Source organism: Drosophila virilis, chromosome 5, assembly GCF_030788295.1.
Source record: "Drosophila virilis strain 15010-1051.87 chromosome 5, Dvir_AGI_RSII-ME, whole genome shotgun sequence".
Lineage (NCBI taxonomy): Eukaryota > Metazoa > Arthropoda > Insecta > Diptera > Drosophilidae > Drosophila > Drosophila virilis.
Window position 1 is genome coordinate 13395700 of NC_091547.1, and position 23600 is coordinate 13419299.

At 41.6% G+C, this 23600-nt stretch overlaps 5 protein-coding genes across 8 annotated transcripts; 3 read left to right on the top strand and 2 right to left on the bottom strand.

The window, feature by feature from the left end:
• Positions 1 to 4093: 4093 nt before the first annotated feature.
• Tes (testin LIM domain protein) lies at positions 4094 to 7559 on the bottom strand. The gene is made up of 4 exons (XM_002050071.4): positions 7131 to 7559; positions 6420 to 7072; positions 5144 to 6059; positions 4094 to 5087 (listed from the first exon to the last, which is right to left on the bottom strand). The coding sequence occupies exons 1-4, from the start codon at positions 7435 to 7437 to the stop codon at positions 4471 to 4473; spliced, it is 2493 nt and encodes an 830-aa protein (XP_002050107.1). The 5' UTR covers positions 7438 to 7559; the 3' UTR covers positions 4094 to 4470.
• Positions 7560 to 7732: 173 nt separating this feature from the next.
• Positions 7733 to 11767, top strand: qkr54B (quaking related 54B). 4 transcript variants are annotated; one of them, XM_032436177.2, is made up of 9 exons: positions 7733 to 7956; positions 8422 to 8810; positions 8872 to 8996; positions 9285 to 9772; positions 9832 to 9933; positions 9998 to 10267; positions 10349 to 10668; positions 10759 to 11150; positions 11518 to 11767. In XM_032436177.2, the coding sequence occupies exons 2-6, from the start codon at positions 8495 to 8497 to the stop codon at positions 10239 to 10241; spliced, it is 1275 nt and encodes a 424-aa protein (XP_032292068.1). In that variant the 5' UTR covers positions 7733 to 7956; positions 8422 to 8494; the 3' UTR covers positions 10242 to 10267; positions 10349 to 10668; positions 10759 to 11150; positions 11518 to 11767. The 4 variants fall into 4 exon arrangements, with proteins under 4 accessions (XP_032292068.1, XP_032292067.1, XP_032292066.1 ...); XM_032436176.2 differs by having other exon boundaries at positions 10391 to 10668; XM_032436175.2 differs by having other exon boundaries at positions 9998 to 10233; positions 10391 to 10668.
• Positions 11768 to 14483: 2716 nt separating this feature from the next.
• On the top strand, positions 14484 to 17410 carry LOC6625225 (fatty acyl-CoA reductase wat). Its single transcript, XM_002050069.4, has 5 exons — positions 14484 to 14651; positions 15168 to 15280; positions 15351 to 15861; positions 15920 to 16640; positions 16709 to 17410. The coding sequence occupies exons 1-5, from the start codon at positions 14576 to 14578 to the stop codon at positions 16794 to 16796; spliced, it is 1509 nt and encodes a 502-aa protein (XP_002050105.1). The 5' UTR covers positions 14484 to 14575; the 3' UTR covers positions 16797 to 17410.
• A 327-nt stretch (positions 17411 to 17737) lies between these two features.
• On the bottom strand, positions 17738 to 18590 carry insb (insensible). Its single transcript, XM_002050068.3, has one exon. It carries the CDS (start codon positions 18585 to 18587, stop codon positions 17985 to 17987), a length of 603 nt encoding a protein of 200 aa, XP_002050104.2. The 5' UTR covers positions 18588 to 18590; the 3' UTR covers positions 17738 to 17984.
• Positions 18591 to 20012: 1422 nt separating this feature from the next.
• Positions 20013 to 23150, top strand: LOC6625223 (protein 5NUC). The gene is made up of 7 exons (XM_002050067.4): positions 20013 to 20065; positions 20849 to 21077; positions 21135 to 21285; positions 21355 to 21608; positions 21671 to 21965; positions 22021 to 22318; positions 22381 to 23150. Exons 1-7 carry the CDS (start codon positions 20056 to 20058, stop codon positions 22866 to 22868), a joined length of 1725 nt encoding a protein of 574 aa, XP_002050103.2. The 5' UTR covers positions 20013 to 20055; the 3' UTR covers positions 22869 to 23150.
• Positions 23151 to 23600: the final 450 nt, after the last annotated feature.

The following is a 23600-nucleotide window of genomic DNA, read 5'->3' on the forward strand; positions in this document are numbered from 1 at the left end:
TTTTTGGTCGAAATTCATGTGAAAATAGTGTCATCGAATATCCTATATAGACATAGGTTACAACTTCCCACCCACATAACTCTGTCAAAACTCAACCGATTTCCACGAGGTTCGACTTTTTATTCATGGTTTGACCTCTAGATAAAAGTGGCATCAAAATCTGGCAACGCTATTTTTGGTCAAAGTTCATGTGAAAATAGTGTCCTCAAATATCCTATATAGATATAGGTCAAAACTTCCCACCCCCATAACTCTGTCAAAACTCAACCGATTTCCACGAGGTTCGACTTTTTATTCATGGTTTGACCTCTAGTTAAAAGTGGCATCAAAATCTGGCAACGCTATTTTTGGTCAAAATTCATGTGAAAATAGTGTCCTCAAATATCTATATAGACATAGGTCAAAACTTCCCACCCCCAGAACTCTGTCAAAACTCAACCGATTCTCACGAGGCTTGGCTTTTTATTCATGGTTTGACCTCTAGATAAAAGTGGCATCAAAATCTGGCAACGTTATTTTTGGTCAAAATTCATGTGAAAATAGTGTCCTCAAATATCCTATATAGACATAGGTCAAAACTTCCCACCCCCATAACTCTGTCAAAACTCAACCGATTCTCACGAGGCTTGGCTTTTTATTCATGGTTTGACCTCTAGATAAAATTGGCATCAAAATCTGGCAACACTATTTTTGGTCAAAATTCATGTGAAAATAGTGTCCTCGAATATCCTACATAGATATGTAGACAAATTTCCCAACCCCACAGCTCGGTCAAAACTCAACCGATTCTCACGAGGTTCGACTTTTTATTCATGGTTTGACCTCTAGATAAAATTGGCATCAAAATCTGGCAACACTATTTTTGGTCAAAATTCATGTGAAAATAGTGTCCTCAAATATCCCATATAGACATAGGTCAAAACTTCCCACCCCCAGAACTCTGTCAAAACTCAACCGATTCTCACGAGGCTTGGCTTTTTATTCATGGTTTGACCTCTAGATAAAAGTGGCATCAAAATCTGGCAACGTTATTTTTGGTCAAAATTCATGTGAAAATAGTGTCCTCAAATATCCTATATAGATATAGGTCAAAACTTCCCTCCCCCATAACTCTGTCAAAACTCAACCGATTCTCACGAGGCTTGGCTTTTTATTCATGGTTTGACCTCTAGATAAAATTGGCATCAAAATCTGGCAACGTTATTTTTGGTCAAAATTCATGTGAAAATAGTGTCCTCAAATATCCTATATAGACATAGGTCAAAACTTCCCACCCCCATAACTCTGTCAAAACTCAACCGATTTTCACGAGGTTCGACTTTTTATTAATGGTTTGACCTCTAGATAAAAGTGGCATCAAAATCTGGCAACGCTATTTTTGGTCAAAATTCATGTGAAAATAGTGTCCTCAAATATCCTATATAGACATAGGTCAAAACTTCCCACCCCCATAACTCTGTCAAAACTCAACCGATTTCCACGAGGTTCGACTTTTTATTCATGGTTTGACCTCTAGATAAAGGTGGCATCAAAATCTGGCAACGCTATTTTTGGTCAAAATTCATGTGAAAATAGTGTCCTCAAATATCTATATAGACATAGGTCAAAACTTCCCACCCCCAGAACTCTGTCAAAACTCAACCGATTCTCACGAGGCTTGGCTTTTTATTCATGGTTTGACCTCTAGATAAAATTGGCATCAAAATCTGGCAACACTATTTTTGGTCAAAATTCATGTGAAAATAGTGTCCTCGAATATCCTACATAGATATGTAGACAAATTTCCCAACCCCACAGCTCGGTCAAAACTCAACCGATTCTCACGAGGTTCGACTTTTTATTAATGGTTTGACCTCTAGATAAAAGTGGCATCAAAATCTGGCAACGCTATTTTTGGTCAAAATTCATGTGAAAATAGTGTTCTCAAATATCCTATATAGACATAGGTCACAACTTCCCACCCCCATAACTCTGTCAAAACTCAACCGATTTCCACGAGGTTCGACTTTTTATTCATGGTTTGACCTCCAGATAAAATTGGCATCAAAATCTGGCAGCACTATTTTTGGTCGAAATTCATGTGAAAATAGTGTCATCGAATATCCTATATAGACATAGGTTACAACTTCCCACCCACATAACTCTGTCAAAACTCAACCGATTTCCACGAGGTTCGACTTTTTATTCATGGTTTGACCTCTAGATAAAAGTGGCATCAAAATCTGGCAACGCTATTTTTGGTCAAAGTTCATGTGAAAATAGTGTCCTCAAATATCCTATATAGATATAGGTCAAAACTTCCCACCCCCATAACTCTGTCAAAACTCAACCGATTTCCACGAGGTTCGACTTTTTATTCATGGTTTGACCTCTAGTTAAAAGTGGCATCAAAATCTGGCAACGCTATTTTTGGTCAAAATTCATGTGAAAATAGTGTCCTCAAATATCTATATAGACATAGGTCAAAACTTCCCACCCCCAGAACTCTGTCAAAACTCAACCGATTCTCACGAGGCTTGGCTTTTTATTCATGGTTTGACCTCTAGATAAAAGTGGCATCAAAATCTGGCAACGTTATTTTTGGTCAAAATTCATGTGAAAATAGTGTCCTCAAATATCCTATATAGACATAGGTCAAAACTTCCCACCCCCATAACTCTGTCAAAACTCAACCGATTCTCACGAGGCTTGGCTTTTTATTCATGGTTTGACCTCTAGATAAAATTGGCATCAAAATCTGGCAACACTATTTTTGGTCAAAATTCATGTGAAAATAGTGTCCTCGAATATCCTACATAGATATGTAGACAAATTTCCCAACCCCACAGCTCGGTCAAAACTCAACCGATTCTCACGAGGTTCGACTTTTTATTCATGGTTTGACCTCTAGATAAAATTGGCATCAAAATCTGGCAACACTATTTTTGGTCAAAATTCATGTGAAAATAGTGTCCTCAAATATCCCATATAGACATAGGTCAAAACTTCCCACCCCCAGAACTCTGTCAAAACTCAACCGATTCTCACGAGGCTTGGCTTTTTATTCATGGTTTGACCTCTAGATAAAAGTGGCATCAAAATCTGGCAACGTTATTTTTGGTCAAAATTCATGTGAAAATAGTGTCCTCAAATATCCCATATAGACATAGGTCAAAACTTCCCACCCCCATAACTCTGTCAAAACTCAACCGATTTTCACGAGGTTCGACTTTTTATTCATGGTTTGACCTCTAGATAAAAGTGGCATCAAAATCTGGCAACGTTATTTTTGGTCAAAATTCATGTGAAAATAGTGTCCTCAAATATCCTATATAGACATAGGTCAAAACTTCCCACCCCCATAACTCTGTCAAAACTCAACCGATTTCCACGAGGTTCGACTTTTTATTCCTGGTTTGACCTCTAGATAAAAGTGGCATCAAAATCTGGCAACGCTATTTTTGGTCAAAATTCATGTGAAAATAGTATCCTCAAATATCCTATATAGACATAGGTCAAAACTTCCCACCCCAATAACTCTGTCAAAACTCAACCGCTTCTCACGAGGCTTAGCTTTTTATTCATGGTTTGACCTCTAGATAAAATTGGCATCAAAATCTGGCAACACTATTTTTGGTCAAAATTCATGTGAAAATAGTGTCCTCAAATATCCTATATAGACATAGGTCAAAACTTCCCACCCCCATAACTCTGTCAAAACTCAACCGATTTCCACGAGGTTCGACTTTTTATTCATGGTTTGACCTCATGATAAAAGTGGCATTAAAATCTGGCAACGCTATTTTTGGTCAAAATTCATGTAAAAATAGTGTCCTCAAATATCCTATATAGGCATAGGTCAAAACTTCCCACCCCCATAACTCTGTCAAAACTCAACCGATGTCCACGAGGTTCGACTTTTTATTCATGGTTTGACCTCTAGATAAAATTGGCATCAAAATCTGGCAACGCTATTTTTGGTCAAAATTCATGTGCAAATAGTGTCCTCAAATATCCTATATAGACATAGTTAAAAATATATATATATAATTTGAATAAAGGTATTGAACTTTCACTTAAAAAATGAAAGCAATGTTTTATGTTTTATTTAAAGTTTTAAGTTTTTAAAAGTTTTATTGTGTAAAGTGCATTATAAAAATGTTATAAAAAACCAGTATGCTTAATAATCTTTATAATGTGCATACTCAGTTATGTGTGTAAATATGTTCCATAAGAGGCTATTGGCACGGCTAACAAACGTGTGTGGAGTGTATATATCGTACTATATATATATATATATATATATATATATATATATATATATATGTCTAGGCACTTTAAATACATGGAAAAAGGAGTTCAACCTCGTAATTGTGCACAGTTGCATGGCTAGTGGATACGCTAATCTAGGCATAGAAGTGTCTAATCTGCGTCTAATCAGATTGTTTTTGTGCGTATTCGAAATACTGTTTAGATTGGTTCAGTTCCGCTTTAGGCTGGAATAATGCTGCGCACACAGGCGGGACTGCAGAAGGGCATGTCCTGCTTGACGCAGAAGCGGCCGCCAATCAGGGACTTGGCGCACTCGGCACCGGCGCACACGAAGCACGGCCCGTGCCAGTGGATGTCGCCCCAGGCGACGCCTTGATCGGCTGGCCCGATGGGCAGCTGGCAGCGCTTGCAGGTGCCGGCATAGAACTTGTCGTAGCACTGCAGGCAGAGCGGCATGTTGGACTTCTCGTCGGGTATGTACTGCTGCCCGGCCAGCGGCTCGTCGCACTGCAGGCAGCAGAAGTGCTTGATGTGGTACGTGGCGCCCTCGGCGGCGGTGTACTCCTTGGTGAAGATCAACTCGTCGCAGGCCTTGCAGCGCGGTATCTTCAGCTTGATGGCCAGATCGCGGCCGCAGTAAACCTGTCCGTGATGGAAGAAGTACACCAAGTCGGCCAACAGTTCGCGGCAGGTGTGGCACTTGAAACAGCCCGGATGCCAGGCAATCTCCTTGCCCGCCCGCTCCGCCTTGACGGCCACCTCGCCCAGCTCAATGGCTAGACCGCAATCGCGGCAGCTGATGTTGGGCAAAGCTACCGCTCCTGCTCCTGCGGAATCTGTGCAATTAAGTATATCAGTAGTATAATGGAACATTCTGCTTAGAGCTACTCACCTCTCGCCGGGCTGTCCTCGCCCAGCTGCAGCTGCTGGAACTGCTCCGGCATGCCCGCACACTGGGGATACATGTTCATGTGCTCAATGCCCGGAATGCTGGTGAACTTGCCCAGGCTGGCGTTGATGTCTTCGGCCGCGTGCCCAGGCGTCGATGGTTTCGAGCAGAAGCCAGAGTCATGGCTCGCCGAGTTGGTCAGCGTGTCGTTGCCGTAGCTGATGTCGCCGCCAGCTGCATTGGCCATGTTGGCGAACAGCTTGTCGATGTCGTCGAGCAGCTGCTCATCGTTCAGCAGCCAATCGTTCATCTGCTTGAGCGGCTCCAGCAGCTGGCACTGGTCATGCCGGATGCCCTTGTCCTGCAGCGTCTGGAAGAGGCGACTGTAGTAGGGCGCGTTGGCCGCCGCCGATTGCAGCATCTGCTTGTCCACGCCCACGCGCTGCAGCTGGGCTTTGGTAACGGGCGCCAGGCCCTCCAGCTGCTGCAGATTATCGGTGGCTGCGGGTGCTGAGGCAATGATCACCGACGGAGCAGTGCGCCCGGAGCGTGCCTCCTGCAGTGCCTGCTTCAGCGGTTCCGCCTGCACGATCTGAGCAAAGACCGGATCGCGTTCGTAGTCAATGTGGGCGGGCAGTCCACAGTCATACAGAATGGTGGACACGCCGCCAAACTTGACGCGCCGCATGGGCGTATCCTGCCGCATCTGGGCGCCAAAGCGAGCCTGCGCCGGATTCTTGAGCGGCAGCGGCGAGTGAAACGGCGTACCCGGCGATGATTTCAGCGGAGTTGTCGCCAATGCAGGCGGCGCACACACCGTATTAATCTCAGCCCTAAACTGGGGATTGCTGGCATATTCCTTGCGAAACTCCGAGATTGGGCCCAGCCTGGCATCACGCGATATATTCAGGTTCTTCTCCTGCAAGTGGACAATTTGTATACTTTCAGAGTTATAATTATTGCTTTATAATTAACTTTCAAAATTTGACGCTAAATACATTTAAGACGGAATTCACCTCTCAATGCGCGGAAAATGGTGAAAACCAGCTATTAGAAACCCGTATTTGTGAGAAGTACAACACGAGTTGTATATCCACCAATTCTAAGAATATGCATATGCGGACTCAAGCTGACGACTGTCTGACAAAAGCTGCGTGATATTTCGCATAAAACAAATCGAACTTAGGAAACTGCAAGATCTAACTGTTCAAAGTCGAAAACTGTAATACTGTTATTTTTAGAGATTTAGCGCCATCTAGATGACTCTGGCGGAACTTACCTGCAGCAAGCCGAGGAGCTTGTCATAGACGACGCCGTGGGTGACGAGGCTTTGCATGGATGGCTTGCTGATGCCCAAGAGCTTGATCTTGGTCTCGGCACGCAGTGCGGGATGTGCATCGAACTCGGTTGTGGAATCGCTCAGCGGCTCCGAAAAGGCCACCAGCAGCTTGGGCTGCGCATGCGTTCCTTGTTGCGAGAGGGCATGCGCCAGTTTCTGATTGGACAGCAGCTCGTACAGCGTGGCATCGAGTACGGGCGGCAGGCCGAGCGAATGGAACAGCTTGCGGGCAGCCTCCGGCAAGACTGGCGTCGGCTGGGCCGGCACAATGTGCTCCACATGGCCGTGCGCCAGACGACCCACGCGCACCACGATGCCTTGACCGACGCACTGATCGCGCAGCTTTTGCACATATTGCTGTAGCTGCTGGGCCTCGGTTTCGGTGAGATTGTCACAGAGCGCGGCGTCCAGGTCATGTGGCGGCACCTGAAACTCCAGCTGCTGCTTGCGCTTGTTGGCCGCGTCGCTGCCGGCGACGGGTATTTGAGCAGCGCCCAGCTTCTCCATGTAGTCCGTGACGACGTCGGGTGCTGCATTCGGTGGCACCCATTCCACCTGCACCGGCTGGCTGGCCAACGCCTTGATCTTGATGTCTGTCGGACGGTTATACATATAGCCTTACGAATGATCTGTGATTGATCTTGCACTTACATGCGGGCTTTGCTCGTATCTGGCCGAGGATCTCGAACTGCGCCCAGCCGGTGGCGTCGTCATCCGTGCACAAGTGCTGGTCCTTGCGGCACATGCAATTGCGGCAGACCTTGCGCCAGAAGTGCAGATCCAGGCCGGGACACTTGTCCTGGCACTCGCCACAAGGTGCTCCGGCGCCGGATTCGTGGCCAAGTTTCGAACGCTTCAGCAATTCCCGTCTGCTTTCCAGCTTGGACAGCCACTCGGGTGCCGTGGGCGTCTCCACGCACGAGTTGGTATTGGCATTGTTAGTCGCAGTGTTCGCCATTTTGTTAATGACTCATACCTTGGACACCGGTCATTAATTTTAATAGTTAAATTTAGTAAAAAGCCAAATAAATATGAAATTTTGCAAAAGGCAAAGACAAAGCACCGAGCAGTGTGACCAGGCACAACAAACACTAAAATACCCAATCCAATGTGCAGCTGGTTTCGTTAAGTTTGCTCCACAATTCGTTTAGCCTGGACATCAACACATTTAGCGAGTGCAAAATATTACAATCAGCTGATTTGCGAACTTCGAATAATAGTTAACTTGGCTGCGGCTCATTCAGTGCATTGTTTTTCGCGAACGTGCAGCCCTGTCCAACAACCAAAACTAAATTGCCAGCCATTGCATAAAAAAACATAGATATTCCGTGCAAAAACGTTTAAAATACATTAATAAACGGAATAATTGCGTGATGCGTAGATATTGAGCAAAACGCTAGCGAAAAACTGTCGAAAATTATATACGCGAGCAGCGTTCACGCAGAATAAGCGAAACATTCAAGAAAATGCAATAAATGTATGTGTATGTAGGTGGAAACAACTGCGTCCCACTGAAAAGTGAAAGTGCAGCAGGACGGACGGACGGACGGACGGACAGGCGGGCGGACGGTAGAGCTTGGCTGCGGCCAAAAAGTGGCCAAGAAACTGGCCAAGATAATCGCTTACAACTACAGCTGCAATTGTAATTGAAAATTGTTTTAATGTGCGTTTTTACCGGTCTCATACCATTCGACAACAAATTGACTTTGGATTTCGCATGGTGGTTGTTTTTGGTTTGCTCTCGTTTCTGCTTGCTTGCTTGCTTGTGTGTGTGTGTGTGTGTGTGTGTCCGTGTAAGCGTGTGACTCCTGTGGTAGGTGGAGGGGTGGGGGGAGGTGCATTTGAATTTGAGTGCGTTTATAAAAAAGTGATTTAAATGTTGCTCCGTCAAGGGGTTGACCATACACACATGTATTCACATTTTGCAATTTGATAATTTCAGCTGCTGTGAGGGTCATTGTATATCCATTAGCCAAATCAAACGCGGATTGCTGCCTCTTGATTCACACGTAAACATGACCGAAAAGTACGACGGCAACGGCGACTATTCCTCGTACAATGAGGAGGACAGCAATGAGTATGGCGGAGGCGGTGGCAGTGTTGGTGGCGGCGGCGGCGGCGGCGGCGGCGGCGGAGGCAAGCCGCGCAAAAGTGTGGGCAGTGGCGGCGCCCACAATGGAGACAGTGGTGTCCACGATCATCATGGCGGCCCCGAGGGCAGCGCCAATGTGCAGCTGAATGAGAAGGCCAGCGAATACATACGCGACTGCATGGCCGAGAAGAATCGCATGGACAGAAAGTTTCCAATTGCCGAGAAGCTGTTGGAGGGCGGTAAGCGTCAGTCGAATTCACGCATTTCTTCATTTCACCTGTTTCAATTGATTTCTTGCAGAGATTGAAAAGGTTCAGACCACCGGACGCATACCGTCGCGGGAGCAAAAGTACGCCGACATCTATCGCGAGAAGCCGTTGCGCATATCGCAGAGAGTTTTGGTTCCCATACGCGAGCATCCCAAGGTATAACTGGTACAGAGACCTACAAGTATTTTTTCCAGCAATCAAGCTATCATTTTGGACATAATATGTACGAAATCCTCAGCCTGTCTATTGTTCTTGTGTACACCAATATCGTTGGTGTTGGAATGTCTATTGAATTGGAATAGATTGCTTTGAATAACCAATTGTGTATACAGATAACTGCAAATGGAGCTTAACTTTAAGTCGAACCAGTTTAATATTTGTTACTTTAAAATAAGCTGTTTCATCACTTTAGTTTATACATGTTTCTTAACCTTATTATTGCAGTTCAACTTTGTGGGCAAGCTGCTTGGACCCAAGGGCAACTCGTTGCGTCGCCTGCAGGAGGAAACGCTGTGCAAGATGACCGTGCTAGGCCGCAACTCGATGAGGGATCGCGCCAAGGAAGAGGAGCTGCGCAGCTCCAAGGATCCCAAGTATGCGCATCTGAACAGCGACCTGCACGTCGAGATATCAACAATTGCGCCACCCGCAGAGGCATATGCGCGCATCGCGTATGCCATGGCCGAGCTGCGCAAGTACTTGATACCGGACAGCAACGACATCATACGACAGGAGCAGCTGCGCGAGCTAATGGACAGCACCAGCCTCAACGATAACGACAACACCAATACCAAGAACAGCTATAAGAAGATGCCGCACATGCAAAACGCCAGCGTTGGTGCCAATGCCATGGCTGGGTCTGGGCCTGGGCCGGGCAATGCTGGAGGTGGCGGCGTGGGCATACCTAAAAATGTAGCCCATCACAGTTACAGGTGAGCCCTTTAGATACGCAGGCGTTGGTCAACCTAACTCGATCGATTCCCATAAGCAGAGGCTCCCAGCAGACGTCGTTTAGCAAAAATGTATTGGCTCCTAAACAAAAGGTTATGTCGATTCTCGAAAAGGCCAGAACAGCAATGGACGAAACCTACGGGTGAGTTTCACGCTCCGCAATCGATTGCCTACTATTCTTATACTTATGTGGCCCCATCTTACAGTCGCGGTTATGACGATGGCATTGCCTATGATCCACATCAGTCCTACGACGCCTACAGCTATGCATCGCATAGCGGACACGGACACGGGCCCCACGGGCCGCCCAACAACATCTTGGGCGGCGTTGGCAACATCAGTGGCGTCGGTGGCGGAGCACGCGGTGGCCACTACGATACCCAAGATTATGATACGGACTACACAAGACGGGACTACTACCAGCACTCACCTGGATATGCAGGTACTTAAGATAGGTTTTCACACTGATGAGGCTGGTAAGCTAAGAGGAAAGATTCTCGAATCAGCAACATATTGTTTGTTTTGAATTAGTAAGAACAATGTTTAATACTTTGCAGCTGGCGGCTCGGCGGCGCAATCAAACCCAAACAACTCAACAGGCCTAAATTCAAATCATAATCGCAGTCATGTTAATAGGTGAAATTTGCTGGGATCTAGCAACGCCAGCCGCGATGGAGATGGTGTGAGAGGCACAACCAGTGCGACAAGTCCTATACCGAAAACCCACAATCTGATCAGGAAAGCCCAATTTGGTAACATCAGCAAAAGCAAAAACAACAAAAACAACAGCAGCAACACGTTCGTGCCAAGCTATGATAAACATGAAAACAAGCAAAACAACAACAACAATAACAACAACAGTGGCGGCTGCTTACAGGTAACGAGAATTGAAAGTTTGGCTGATCCGCAGAGCAATAATTTTGAATTAAAAATGTTTAATATTAATCACGAGTATTTTATGCCACAGCAGCAGCAGCAGCAACAACAGACACAACAACATGCCCCACAACAATCGATGGTACAGCAACAACATTCACAGAAAAAATACCCACCGCACAACAGTTACAACAACAAAAACAGCAACAATAACTACAATCACTTGAATAGAACAAATTATAACAATTCCATCGATGCAACAACGACGACGTTATCAATAGCTTCTTGTACACTGAACCAAACGGATCAGGCGAATGGTCAAACGAATGCTGCAACTGGCCGCAATCGCACCATCCACAACAACAACAACCACAGCAGCAACAACAACAACATTCACACATTAGGCAGTAAAAACAAGAACAACATGCAAAACAACCAGAACAACACAACAACTGTTACTGCGCCCAGTATGCTATTAGTAAGGTATTGAAAAGCAATTAAGAGCATAATTAATCAAATGGATATTACAACAACAATCCCTTGTCCAGACCAGTTCAGAACTCCTTCACCTTTCCTTGCACATCCAAACGCTTGTCCACGGCTGATATGCTACAAATGTAAATACATAGATAGATTTCGTGATGGCTGCTTGCTTCAATATACCGATATACTATATCTATCTATACATATCTAGCGCATATTCTATTTATATACATATTTGAATATTTATCCTCAAGTTAAAACTCATCATGATAATCTATTTATTTACATTCGCCAAAAGCCGTCGACTAGAGACACTCACATACAATTGAAATTACTCTAAATACTCTTAACTTGCATTCTCTTACAGCCCTACTTATCCTACGCTTCATTTTCGCGAGATTCCGTTCTTGCCAGTGCAGTTTTTCTAAGCCACATTCAAATCTAACAGATACAATAACAGCAAATACAGCAACAAAATACAGATAAACAATAACAACAAATCAAGAGACAACATCACAAATACTTTGTACACTAAGAGGGAAGAATATTTACAAACGAAAAACTTAAGATATACATGCTTATATATATATATATATATATATATATATATATATATATATATATATATATAAATATATAAATATAAACTAAATACAAACATATACAATATATACATTAAAATATATATATATATTCATGTATATATATATATATATATATATATATATATATCTATTTTTGAGTGCAAGGAAATCGTTGGATGACACAGCTGGATCTACAAATTGATATTTTACCTTGTGTTGGCTGGTGGACGATGGACAATTTATGCCAAGGATATATTGTCCGGTTTTTTAATCTATATTTACACAAAGAGCAAAACATCTTTAAGATACTCGTATTAAAAGTGCGTGCATAAATAACAAATTATCAAGAGATATAACCGTTAAATACTTAGATAAGCACAGCTTAAAGCTGGCTCTGATACTTTGACATATATAACAAGCGTAATACTAATAAATATATATATACATATATTTATTACAAATCTGCTAAATGAACAAAATCTCTCAATACATGCACACACACTACTCGATCTCCAGAATAGAACGCACATGTCTTTAAAAGGAAGCCCAAGTTAATGAATTTTCTGAATAGTAAGAGTTCGGTTACAAATTAGAGAATCGAGTCAAGTAACTACAGATTCCTAATTATTATTTAAATACTATAGCTTCAAAGGATTTAGTTTATATTTAGACAATTCTATCCTGGAGATGGAGGCTTGTGTGCATAACGTGCAGTAGGTCTGCAAATCTATGAGATTCATTACGTGAAACTAAATAATTGGGCACACTTAAATTAAATATTTAATATATATATATATAAATAAATATATACAAATATAGAATTGAATATTTACATTCGAGCAACAAATAAATGAATGATTGATCAAATAAAAGTGAAATGCTATTTATATAATATTAATATGAATAAAATACTCATAACATAATATACATACATATTTATATTAATCAATGATTGTGGGATGAAGCCCATATGTGGATAATGCTGCAAATGATTACTTTATTGAAACAAACAAAAGAACACTAAAATATTGTAACAAATAATACTCATTGAATTTACTCAACTAAGCTCAGAATATTAATCCCAATTGTATTTTCTACTTTAGTAAGTTCCCTTTTTTGATTATGATTTGTACTTCATTTGTTAATTGACTAAAAAATTTTGTGATTCAATGAAATTTCGAATACGACACCTGGTTTGCGTGTGCCCTAAAAGTGAATATGAAATACATTGAAAGAGCAAGAGAATGTTAGAGTTTGTGCCAAATGTAATAAACAATTGATGGAGCAGTCAAGTTTTCAGAAACACAATCTTCCAGTTCGATGATCCGTGACATTGTTTATACGAGTCGAAATAAGTATTCTGACTATTGACTACTTGTGAATTTCCTTCTGCATTGCAACACAGTCGAAATGTTTTAAAAATTATTATTTTGTTGAACTTATAAGCTGAGCGAAGCGATATGAGCATAAAGAACATAAAGTCTAACCTATTGTTAGTAAAGTGCAAACATAATGAAATCAGATAAAAATAAATATCTTGTCCAAAAATGCAAATTGTTGCAACTAAAGCAAAAAAACCTTAAGAAATATTTACTTATAAACATGTGAAAGTTGAATTGTTAAAAACAATTAAAATCTACATTGTATAACAATATCAGTAATAAAGATACATTCATTTATTTCAAGTAAATATTGTTATTATTATGCTAATATAACTAATAAACGTACATACTTAAACGAGGTTCGCGAAACCCAAATACAGAACTTAAATTATATATTAATAATACTTAAATGAATGGCAACAAGTTAAAACACATTTACAATACAAACTATAATAATCGATACTAAAAATTCCCCGCCCTAAAAACAATAAAAATATGAAAACGAAAACGAAATCGAAACAATTAAAATATTGAGATATTCTCATTAATTATTTCATGTACAATTAAATAATAAAAATATTTAAAACTTACGCTCGGTCAGCTTTTCACTTTCAATTTGTTGCATCCATAATATTTAGAGATTATTTAAAAAAGAAGCTAATAACAATTTTATCTATTTTATCTTATAGCTGGCATAGGAACTATTCGTCGGAAACAAAAGTCCTATCAACATCGGAGCACTATGTCTTATATCTGTTGGAATATTAGGATCTTAATATATATATATATGAAAATGTCTACAAGCGTATTATATATTCTTTACTATTCGTTCTATATATTGAACTAGACTATTACCTTGATCATGTTGTCTTATGTTCCCTATAATATACTTAGTATTGGGAACCGGCCGACGCCGACATGTGTATACCCTGCACTAAGCGAACGGACGTCAAACTTCAAGAAGGGTTTAACAGAATAGTTTTTATAGATGTTCTTGGATGAATCGGTTTTCGATATAGTTCAAGAACTGATTTACTTTCTTGCAAGTTTACTGGGTCTGTTTTAATGCAATACACACAGACAAATTGCAGGTAAAATTGCAATTGCATTATTTTGAATCTTATCAAATTTGCTAATTGAGTTCAATAATATGGGGATTCAAAAAGTAGGCACGCATTCGAGTGGCTACGTCCACGAGTCGAGTCAGAGGCGGGCTTGCATTGTATCAATTCAAGCAAACATAAAATGGCACTAAATGTTTACTTGTTTGACTTTTAGCTACTTCATCAATATTTATGAGCTCGGGGTTATAAAGCTTAGGAATGAATTTATCGAATGGCCTGTATAAAAGGTTCTGCAAATTTGGAAAGCGTGTCATTTGAACGTCGGCTCTTTAACCTGATATCGGTTCGATCGAAAATTCTACTGCGTGTGTAAAGTGGATATAATATTATACAAAATGGAATCCGAAATTAAGAAATTTTATAAAAATAAAACGATTTTTTTAACCGGTGGCAGTGGATTCCTGGGCAAAGGTATAAAAACGTAAAAGTTAACTACGGCATTTCCTATGAGTATTAAAAATAACACGAGAAAGTTGGGATATTTTCGGCACTTCGAAGGTTTAATACCCTTGTAGACATTTGTCAGAAAAGTGAAGCTCGCAAATGTAGAACTCGGAAAAAATACTCATTTTTCCATCGGTTCTTCCTATAGAGCTATATAAAAAAGAAGTGTGAACTTGATTGGATAAAAGCTGAAGAGTTTAAGTGGAAAATGCTGGCGTTTTTCTCACATGAAATTAATTCTCCTCCGATCAATCCCATAAAAGCTGTAAGAGTTAGCAATACCTTGAGAAACTAAAAGTTAGTTTTCGATGGATCTTTTTTATTGTAGCTATAAGATATAGATATAGATATAGAAGAACCTAGATATAGAAGAACCTTCATGACCAAATTATAATACCCTCTAAAAGGGTATTATGAGACACGTGCAAAGTATCCGATTCTTTGGATTCAGAGTCTAAAATTCTGGAACATAAATACTTTCAGTGATTATTGAGAAGCTGCTGCGTGCAACAGATGTGAAGCGCATCTATTTGTTGATCAGATCCAAACGGGGCAAGGACACACAGGAGCGCTTTGACCAATGGAAAACCAATTCCGTGAGTATCAAACCGAGTGGGGAGGGAGTCCTAGCCTTTTGAGTCGAGCAATATAACCCGCAATCTGTAGCTCTTTGATGTCCTGCTGAAATCCAAACCGAACATATTCGATCGCGTGGTGATTATAACAGGTGATTGCAAGGAGCCGGATCTGGGCATCAGCCAAACGGACCGCGCACTGCTGACGCAGGAGGTGGAGCTGGTCGTGCACAGCGCGGCAACGGTGAACTTTGCCGAGCCGCTGCACGTGGCATTGGATATCAATGCGCATGCCACTCGCCAAATGCTGCAGCTGGCGAAGGATATGCAGCGCCTGGTGGCATTTGTGCACGTTTCCACCGCCTTTTCCAACTGCGTGATCCATCACATTAAGGAACGCTTCTATCCGGAGCACTTGAGCTGCAAAGTGAATAAGGTATTGGAGCTGAGAGAATTGTTGAGCACGGATCTGTTGGATCGGATGGCTCCAGCACTGCTGGACAGGTTTCCCAATACGTACACCTATACGAAGGCCTTGGCCGAGCAGCTGGTCCAGACGGAGGCGGGTGATTTGCCCGTCTGCATCTTTCGTCCGGGTTCCAGTGGGTAGCACTAGCTAAACCATTTGATTCATTTGTAAATAGTCCATTAATCATTCAGTTGTGGCGACCAGCAAGGAGCCCGTTGCCGGCTGGATAGACAACATCTACGGACCCATTGCGGTGCTCTACGGCGTCTCATTTGGGGTCTTGCGTGTCGCCCCCCTCAATCGGCGGGCTATATCCAACATTGTGCCCGTCGACGGCTGTGCCAATCTGGTTTTGGCCTGCGCCTGGCGTACGGCCATGGAGGCGACGCAACGTAAACAGCAGGTTATTCCAGCGCCTGCGACCATTTACAACTATGTGCCCAGCAGCGAGAATATAATCTATAATTCGGATTTCACTGGCGCCGTGGAAAAGAAACGGCACGTTTTTCCCATGACCCAGGCGATATGGTATCCGTTTCTGCACACCACCACGATGCCGTGGCTCTTTAAATTGGCCACCATTTTCTATCATCTGCTGCCCGGCTACTTGGTTGATCTGCTGTTGCGCCTGCGCGGCCAGAAGCCGCGCCTGATTCCCATCTACGAGAAGATACACAAGAATATCGATGTGCTGCAAAAGTTCATGATCGAGAGCTGGAGCTTCGAGACGCCCAACACGGATCGCCTGTGGCAGAGCATGTCTGCAGCGGATCAGCAGCTGTTCGACTTCGATATGAAATCCTTGGACTGGCAGGGCTATTTCGATCGCGCCTTGTTCGGCATGCGCACCTACCTGGGCAAGGAGGACCCAAGCGAAGAGTCCATCAGGCTCGGTGTTCAGAAGGCAAATCGGTACGTTGACAACTATTTAAATTTGGCGACATATCCTATCTGATATCTCAATTTTTTTCTACATTCAGCTTTCTTATAATGCATCGACTCTTGCAATTCGGCATTTTCTGCCTTGGCATTGCTATCCTGAGATGGCTGATCTGCCTGTTCCTATAATTATAGCAAGCCAGGAAGAACACTCAATGCATATTTTAGAATCTTAAGTAGGTTAGTTATATTAGGCTTTAGCGTTCTGCTAAGGAATCGGAACTTGATATTGATACCAATAGAAATAATGTTGCAAATGGAAGTGGTTCTTTTCCTCGAGCGTTCCTGACCCATTTAAAGGCCTTCTTGTTCCTGTTGTGGCCCAATCAACAAACTAAGTTAATGCTGAATAAAAAACTCATTACTGATTTTCTGAAAACTTAATATCTATAGTTATCTATAAAGAACCATTCTTCTAATTTAAATAAAACTAATATTTTCATATTTCGAAATATGGTAAATTAGCGGAAAGGTTTTAAGGTCTCTGTGAAAATGTATCTTTTACATCTTTAATACTTTTCGTACAATCCAACTCTATTCCACGAAAAATGAGAATCACAGGGAGTATGAATAAACGTTTAGTATTCGGATTTAGACCTTGACTAATTATATGCTAAATATTTAAATTGTTGACTCTAGGTTTGGCAATAAACTCATGCATATTCATTTTAGATAAATCGATGCTTCCGGGAGCATAAATCGAAAAATTTAAATATATTCAAAATAAGTACGTTTCATTATCGGTTGAGGCATTGTCAAAGTGTATTATTAGTAATGTATTAATAAGCCAAGGTATAAAAATGTTAATATCTAACCGAATGGCTTTCATAGTTCAATTTCATTGATCCTGTCACAGTCAAAAGCTACTCGCTACACCACCTCGCAGCGATGACAAGAACCAAAAAGTATCCGAACCAATAAAATATCCCAAAAATTCGCGCTACTTTCGAACGGATAAATATGTGTATACCGACCGTACTTGTATCCGAATCTCAACGGAAATTAAATTTGAATTTTCATTTCGAATATGCTTTTGACAAAAAAAAAGAATGCATAAATAAATAAAAATATATGTTGTATTTATTTATTACATAAAATATAGTTTAGTTTTTATATTGCTTCACAATAACTGACTAGAGTAAATACCCTAAAAACTAAAATTTGTAGTAAAAGTTGAAACTCTCCCTCGTCTTTAGGATTGCGTTGCGGAGCCCTTATCCAATGTCCTCAGGCATCCACAATGTTCGTTTTAGGTACAATAAAATTGTACATTAAACTGACTAGAATGTCCCGAATAGGGATCGTTGGTGCCTTCTTTTAGGCATGTAATAGTCCGTCGCTTTGACCTACCAGCTTGCCGAGCAGCGCCTTGTACAGCACGGACTCCGTGGAGACACCCTCGCTCTGCAGGAAGAGCAGCGTTTCGCGTGCACACATGGCAAAGCCCAGGGCCTCTGCTTCGCTGCGTCGGGTTGGCGCTGGAAAGTTGGCTGCCAGCTCGGCACCCTCGAGGACTTCTTCGTCGCTGTCGAACGCGCTGGCCTCGCGTTCGTCCAAATCCTGCTCAAACGAGTCCAGCTCTGACTGCAGCTCCATGATCTTTTGCAGTGCCTCGAGCAAAATGCTGTTGGGCGCATCTCCAATATCATTTGGCGGGCTATCAGACGGCTGCGCTGGTGGTGTATCCGATCTGGGCTCCAATTCCAAGCGATGGCGCTTCTCGCCAGTTGCCTCCTGGTCCAGCTCCTTGTCCTGCTGCTCCTCAGCCTGCTGGGTTCTTAGCTGATCCGCACGTTTGCGTTTCATAATCAGTTTCCCGGACATAGGAGAATCTTCTTCAGCTTTGGGTGTATCCTGTATCCAGTTGGTTTTGTCCGCGGCACAACCTTCGTTCACCTGGTGATCACAACAACTGAACATCGAATGCACCCCAGCGCAGCACGAACGGCTCGAACTGTTGCAGGGAGCGCGATCCTGAAAGCAACCCCAATAAGAGACAGCCGGGCATTAGGGGATGTGCCTGGCTCGAAATTAAAAGCGACCAACAAAAAATTGTTGCAGCTGTTGAAATTTGTCGGCCGCTGCTGGCAGCTGAAGCGGGAGGGCAACAGGATACAGGCAGGATATTGTGCTGCAATCCAAAAGCAACCCCTGACAATCTGCTCTCTCCTGCTGCAGCGGCCTGCTATCTCGTCCTCGCCCCAGTGACCCTCGCCTCGTGTCCCTTCCGTTCTCGTTGCCTTTGCCGTTGTCTCGTGGCAGTTCCTGTGTATCGGCTACCCTCACTTCGGCATACTCTACTCCCCTGTATGTGCTGTGCACCGTAGCGCATTCGGTGCTCGTTGCATTCCATGCCGAGCATTTGCAGCTGGCACGCTTCACAAGCATCTCTTCGATTTCTGCGGCGCTGTCCCTCCCGAGTACGCTTTGACCTGTCAATGATAAGTGTACAACCTTTACACTGGAAACAAAAATTTTGCTGTTTATTGTTGGTTGCACTTTGCATTTCGAAGGAACAACCTTAAAATCTAACAGCATACATAAACCCTTATTGCTCAAAATTGATATTAATAAGGGATATTTTGCCATTAATATTATTTGAGATCTTAACATTTTATTGTGCCTTCTTTTCGTTGGGCTCTCCTAAAAATAAATAATACAAATAAAAATTACAACTAAATAACAAATAATAATAATGAAACGCATTTTGTTCAGTGTATATTATACCAAGCATCATAAAATGGTTCTTAGGAAATATTTTAAAACCATCTAAAACTAAGATTATTTTAAAATTAAATAATATATAGATCTATTTATATTTCAAATCGATAAATAAGGACAAGTTATAAGAGGTAGTCAACTATTTTCGTCTACAAAGATTTCGAATATTTTACTATTCCCCATTTTTGGAGGTATATCTATAAAGGTTGCACAATGAACACTCTAACTAATTACGAAGGAATTTCCCACAATGTAAAGCTTAGGCGCAGAGTAAAGGGTATCTGTCAGCAGGCACTCCCGATTACAGTCACATTTGTTGTGTGCTTAGCCCCTCGACAAGTACTCTAATACATAGGCCTTTTTTTGCATAGAAAAATCCAAAGGTATTCGTTAAACTACTTCGATTTTTTCTGCTACTTTCGGATGAAAATAAAAGTCGCATTTTATTTGGGATTTTCGCAAACGCAACTTGAGAATTTAGCCATGACTTATTGACAGATTGTTCACATATAGCATTAGCTAATGTCGCTATCAGATCGTTCTCTGTGCTACAAATAGAGGGAACATAGCGGCTGGCACCTGCTTGAAGAGAGTGTGCTTAATTTTAATTTTAATTTAAAAAGCTGTTTTCTAACGATTTGAGTCCAGTTTGTGTACAGATTGTGCGATGAGTGCATGTAAGCGCCCAGAGTTCAGTTCAGGCAATTTTTTTAGTGGATATCTTCTAAATCTAACAGGGCTTGGATTCACTGCATATCAAAATGATAACCCCAAGTTACTTGACTGAGATAAGGCTTTAGATCTAAAGTATTTGCATTTATTTATATATTATTCAGCCACAAATAACGTACTTAGTTTAAGTCGTATGTTATGTAAATATTTTGCTACATACCCTACATCAATTGCATTTCCGACCTAAAATATAGCATATCAGTTTACCTTCAATTGATTTCAAGTTATGAATAATTCTCCCACTTATCACTAACATCGATTTATACTTATTAAAGTCGAGCTCTAGCTTGATAATTTCAAATTTTGGCACTCAAGTTCTAAACGATTTTATGCTCTTCAAGTTGTGTGCTGGGTATCTCATAGTCGGTTAACCTTGACAAGAACATTTCAACTTGTTTAGTGTGAGAGAAAATGTATTAGCTACTAGGTCAATAATTTAGATTAGACCTAAAGAACTTAGGTTGTAGAGCTTGTGATTTAATCGTCAATTAACCTACATTAATTATAATCATATATTTATATAATTATATATAATTATAATTATTAACAACAACAATGAGGTGCTTGAAATTGAGATTTTTCCATTTGTTAACTAGTCTAATTGCTTACTTTTTCATTGTACGGATTAGATTCCAAGTTGAAGTGCACCAAAACTGGCTAGATTTGATCAAGATATCAAGATGTTACACAGACTTTAATCCAAATCAAACATTCCATTCATATTTCAGTTCCGACAATGAGGCAGCAATGGATTTTATTATTTTTGGTGGTATACGGGCACCTGATAGGTGCTAATCCCATCGTATCCGGAAACTCTGTGCTTACTGAATTCATAATTCTACACAATAATGACATGCACGCGAGGTTCGAGCAGGTGAATAAAAATGGAGGAGCTTGCACTCCGGAGGATGTCAGCAGGGACAAATGTTTCGGCGGCTTCGCACGTATTGCCCATGTGTAAGTACCATGACTAAATTTTGGTCAATGAAAGTCAATTAATTTCCAATCTTGCAGAGTGCGAAAATATCGAGAAGAGGCAAAGAACGGAGGAGCTGCAGCACTATATTTAAATGCAGGCGATACCTACAGCGGAACCGTGTGGTTCATGGTCTTCAAGGACAAAATTGCCAGCACCTTGCTCAATAAACTTCATCCGGATGCTATGGTAAGATCATATCAGGAACAGTATCAGTACGAATCTTGCGCTCCTAATACCTGTCTGCAATTGGTCTAGTGTCTAGGGAATCACGAGTTCGATCTGAAGATTGAAGGACTTGTGCCGTTTCTTAATGCTGTAAACTTTCCGGTGCTGGTCTCGAACGTGGACTTCTCCAAGGAGCCCGAATTGGTGGCCACCAATAAACTGAGCAATTCAACAATTCTTGAGGTAAATGGCACTAAAGTTGGCCTTATAGGATACCTCACGCCGAAAACGAAGGAAGACTACATCAACAAGGTGGAGTTCAGTGAAGAAACCGTGTCCATCAAGTAAGTGTGTAGGTTTTTTTTTTCGCTAATTCTCTCTCTAACTCTTTGTAACTCTCTTCTAGTGCTGAAGCACAGAGGCTAAAGGATCAAGGCATCAATATAATAATTGCCTTGGGACATTCTGGTTACCACAAGGATCAGGAGATTGCCAGAAACTGCCCCGATATTGACATAGTAATCGGAGGTCATTCGCACACGCATCTAGACTCCAATCAACCCGTCGCTGACAAGGACGACACCCATCCCGAAGCGGTTAGAGGACCCTACCCCACCACGGTGGTGCAACCAAGCGGCAAAAAGGTGCCCGTCGTGCAGGCCTACACAAGCACAAAGTATTTGGGCAAGCTACATGTTCAGGTTAGTTCTGGACACATCCCTAATGACTTAATAATAACCCATATTTATATGACAGTTCGATGCCAATGGCGATTTAATCAAGTTTGATGGCGAGCCGCTGCTCCTGGATGCTTCAGTGCCGCAGGAGCAAGATTTCTTGGATTTACTTGATGTGTATCGTCCCAATATCACCGCCAGAGGAGAACAAATTATTGGCCACACTAAGGTCTACCTAGAGGGCGGCAATATGTGTCGATTAAGAGAATGCAATCTTGGTAATATGATTGCCGATTCCATGGTCTACGCTCGCATGCTGGAGAACAAGGGCGGCGAATACTGGACTGATGCGGCGATTGCCTTGATCTCAGGAGGTGGTCAGTTTTATATTGGGTGAAGGCAATTGTTGTGCCACAATTGAATGCTTCTTCTGTTGCAGGTATACGCACCTCAATTAGTAAGAATGCCGAAGGTTCTATTACTTTCAGGGACATGTCGGAGACCATTCCCTTTGAGAATCGTCTATTTGTGACGCGCATTACCGGAAAAACATTGCTCAACGCCCTGGAGCTCTCGGCCTCAATCAGGAACCGGGACTCAAACGGCGGCTTTCAGCAGCTCTCTGGCATTCGAGTCGAGTACAACTACGACTTGGAAGAGGGACACCGAGTGACCTCCGCTCTGATTCGTTGTGCCGAATGCAGTGTGCCTTCCTATCTGAATCTCAATGAATCGGCCTACTACAAGGTTGTTGTGCCGGAGTTTTTACTGAATGGAGGCGATGGCTTTCACCTGATTGAGTCGAAGGATCCGTTCACTGAGCTCTTGGAACAAGACGACAAAGGTGCCCTACAACAGTATCTACAGGGTACACATTTTGTTTATCCTGCACTAGAGGGTCGCATAGTTATAAAAAAATCCAATTAGTTACAAAGTTCCTAAACAAATAGAATATATTCAAATATGTTCAAAGTTTTTCAAAATTTTTGCACAAACTCTATTTTATGACCACAAATTGGAAATACGCACTGAGAACGTCGTTTCCACAGACCGTAAAATCATATCTCCAATAACTTTTCTGGACAATATATATATATATAAAACATATCTAAAATATATATCGATTTAATAGAGTTTTGTATTTGCGCAAAAGTTTTTATCAATTTCGATACTAGATAATAAACATAAAATGTTGCAACATTAATTAATTAAATGCCTAACAGCCTGAACATTATCAAGTCGGCAATTAATTGGACTATCGTTATTTAAATATATATATTTTATTATAATATACAAATTTAGTATAAATAGGTCAATTTATTGCATTCGACTGAAATGCTCTTAAGCAAATAAGAGTGTTGAGGTCGGATGCAGCCGACTGCGCAATACTCTGTTCATAATGTTTCAACTGATCAAAAAGGGCTAGAACGGTAATAATAGAAACTCTAACATAGATTTTAAAACTGGAGGCAATATAAATTTTCACACTGCGTTAAGTAAATACTTAAAAAAAAATGTGATGAGTAGAGCAAAGGACATTTATATTGCCTTTAGTTGAGTCCTAAAATTGTAAGAGTTTGGAATCTCCAGCCTTTAGGAATATATCGGGCTTTACACATTTAAAATATCAAAATCGCAACTTAAGATAAATTATAATAT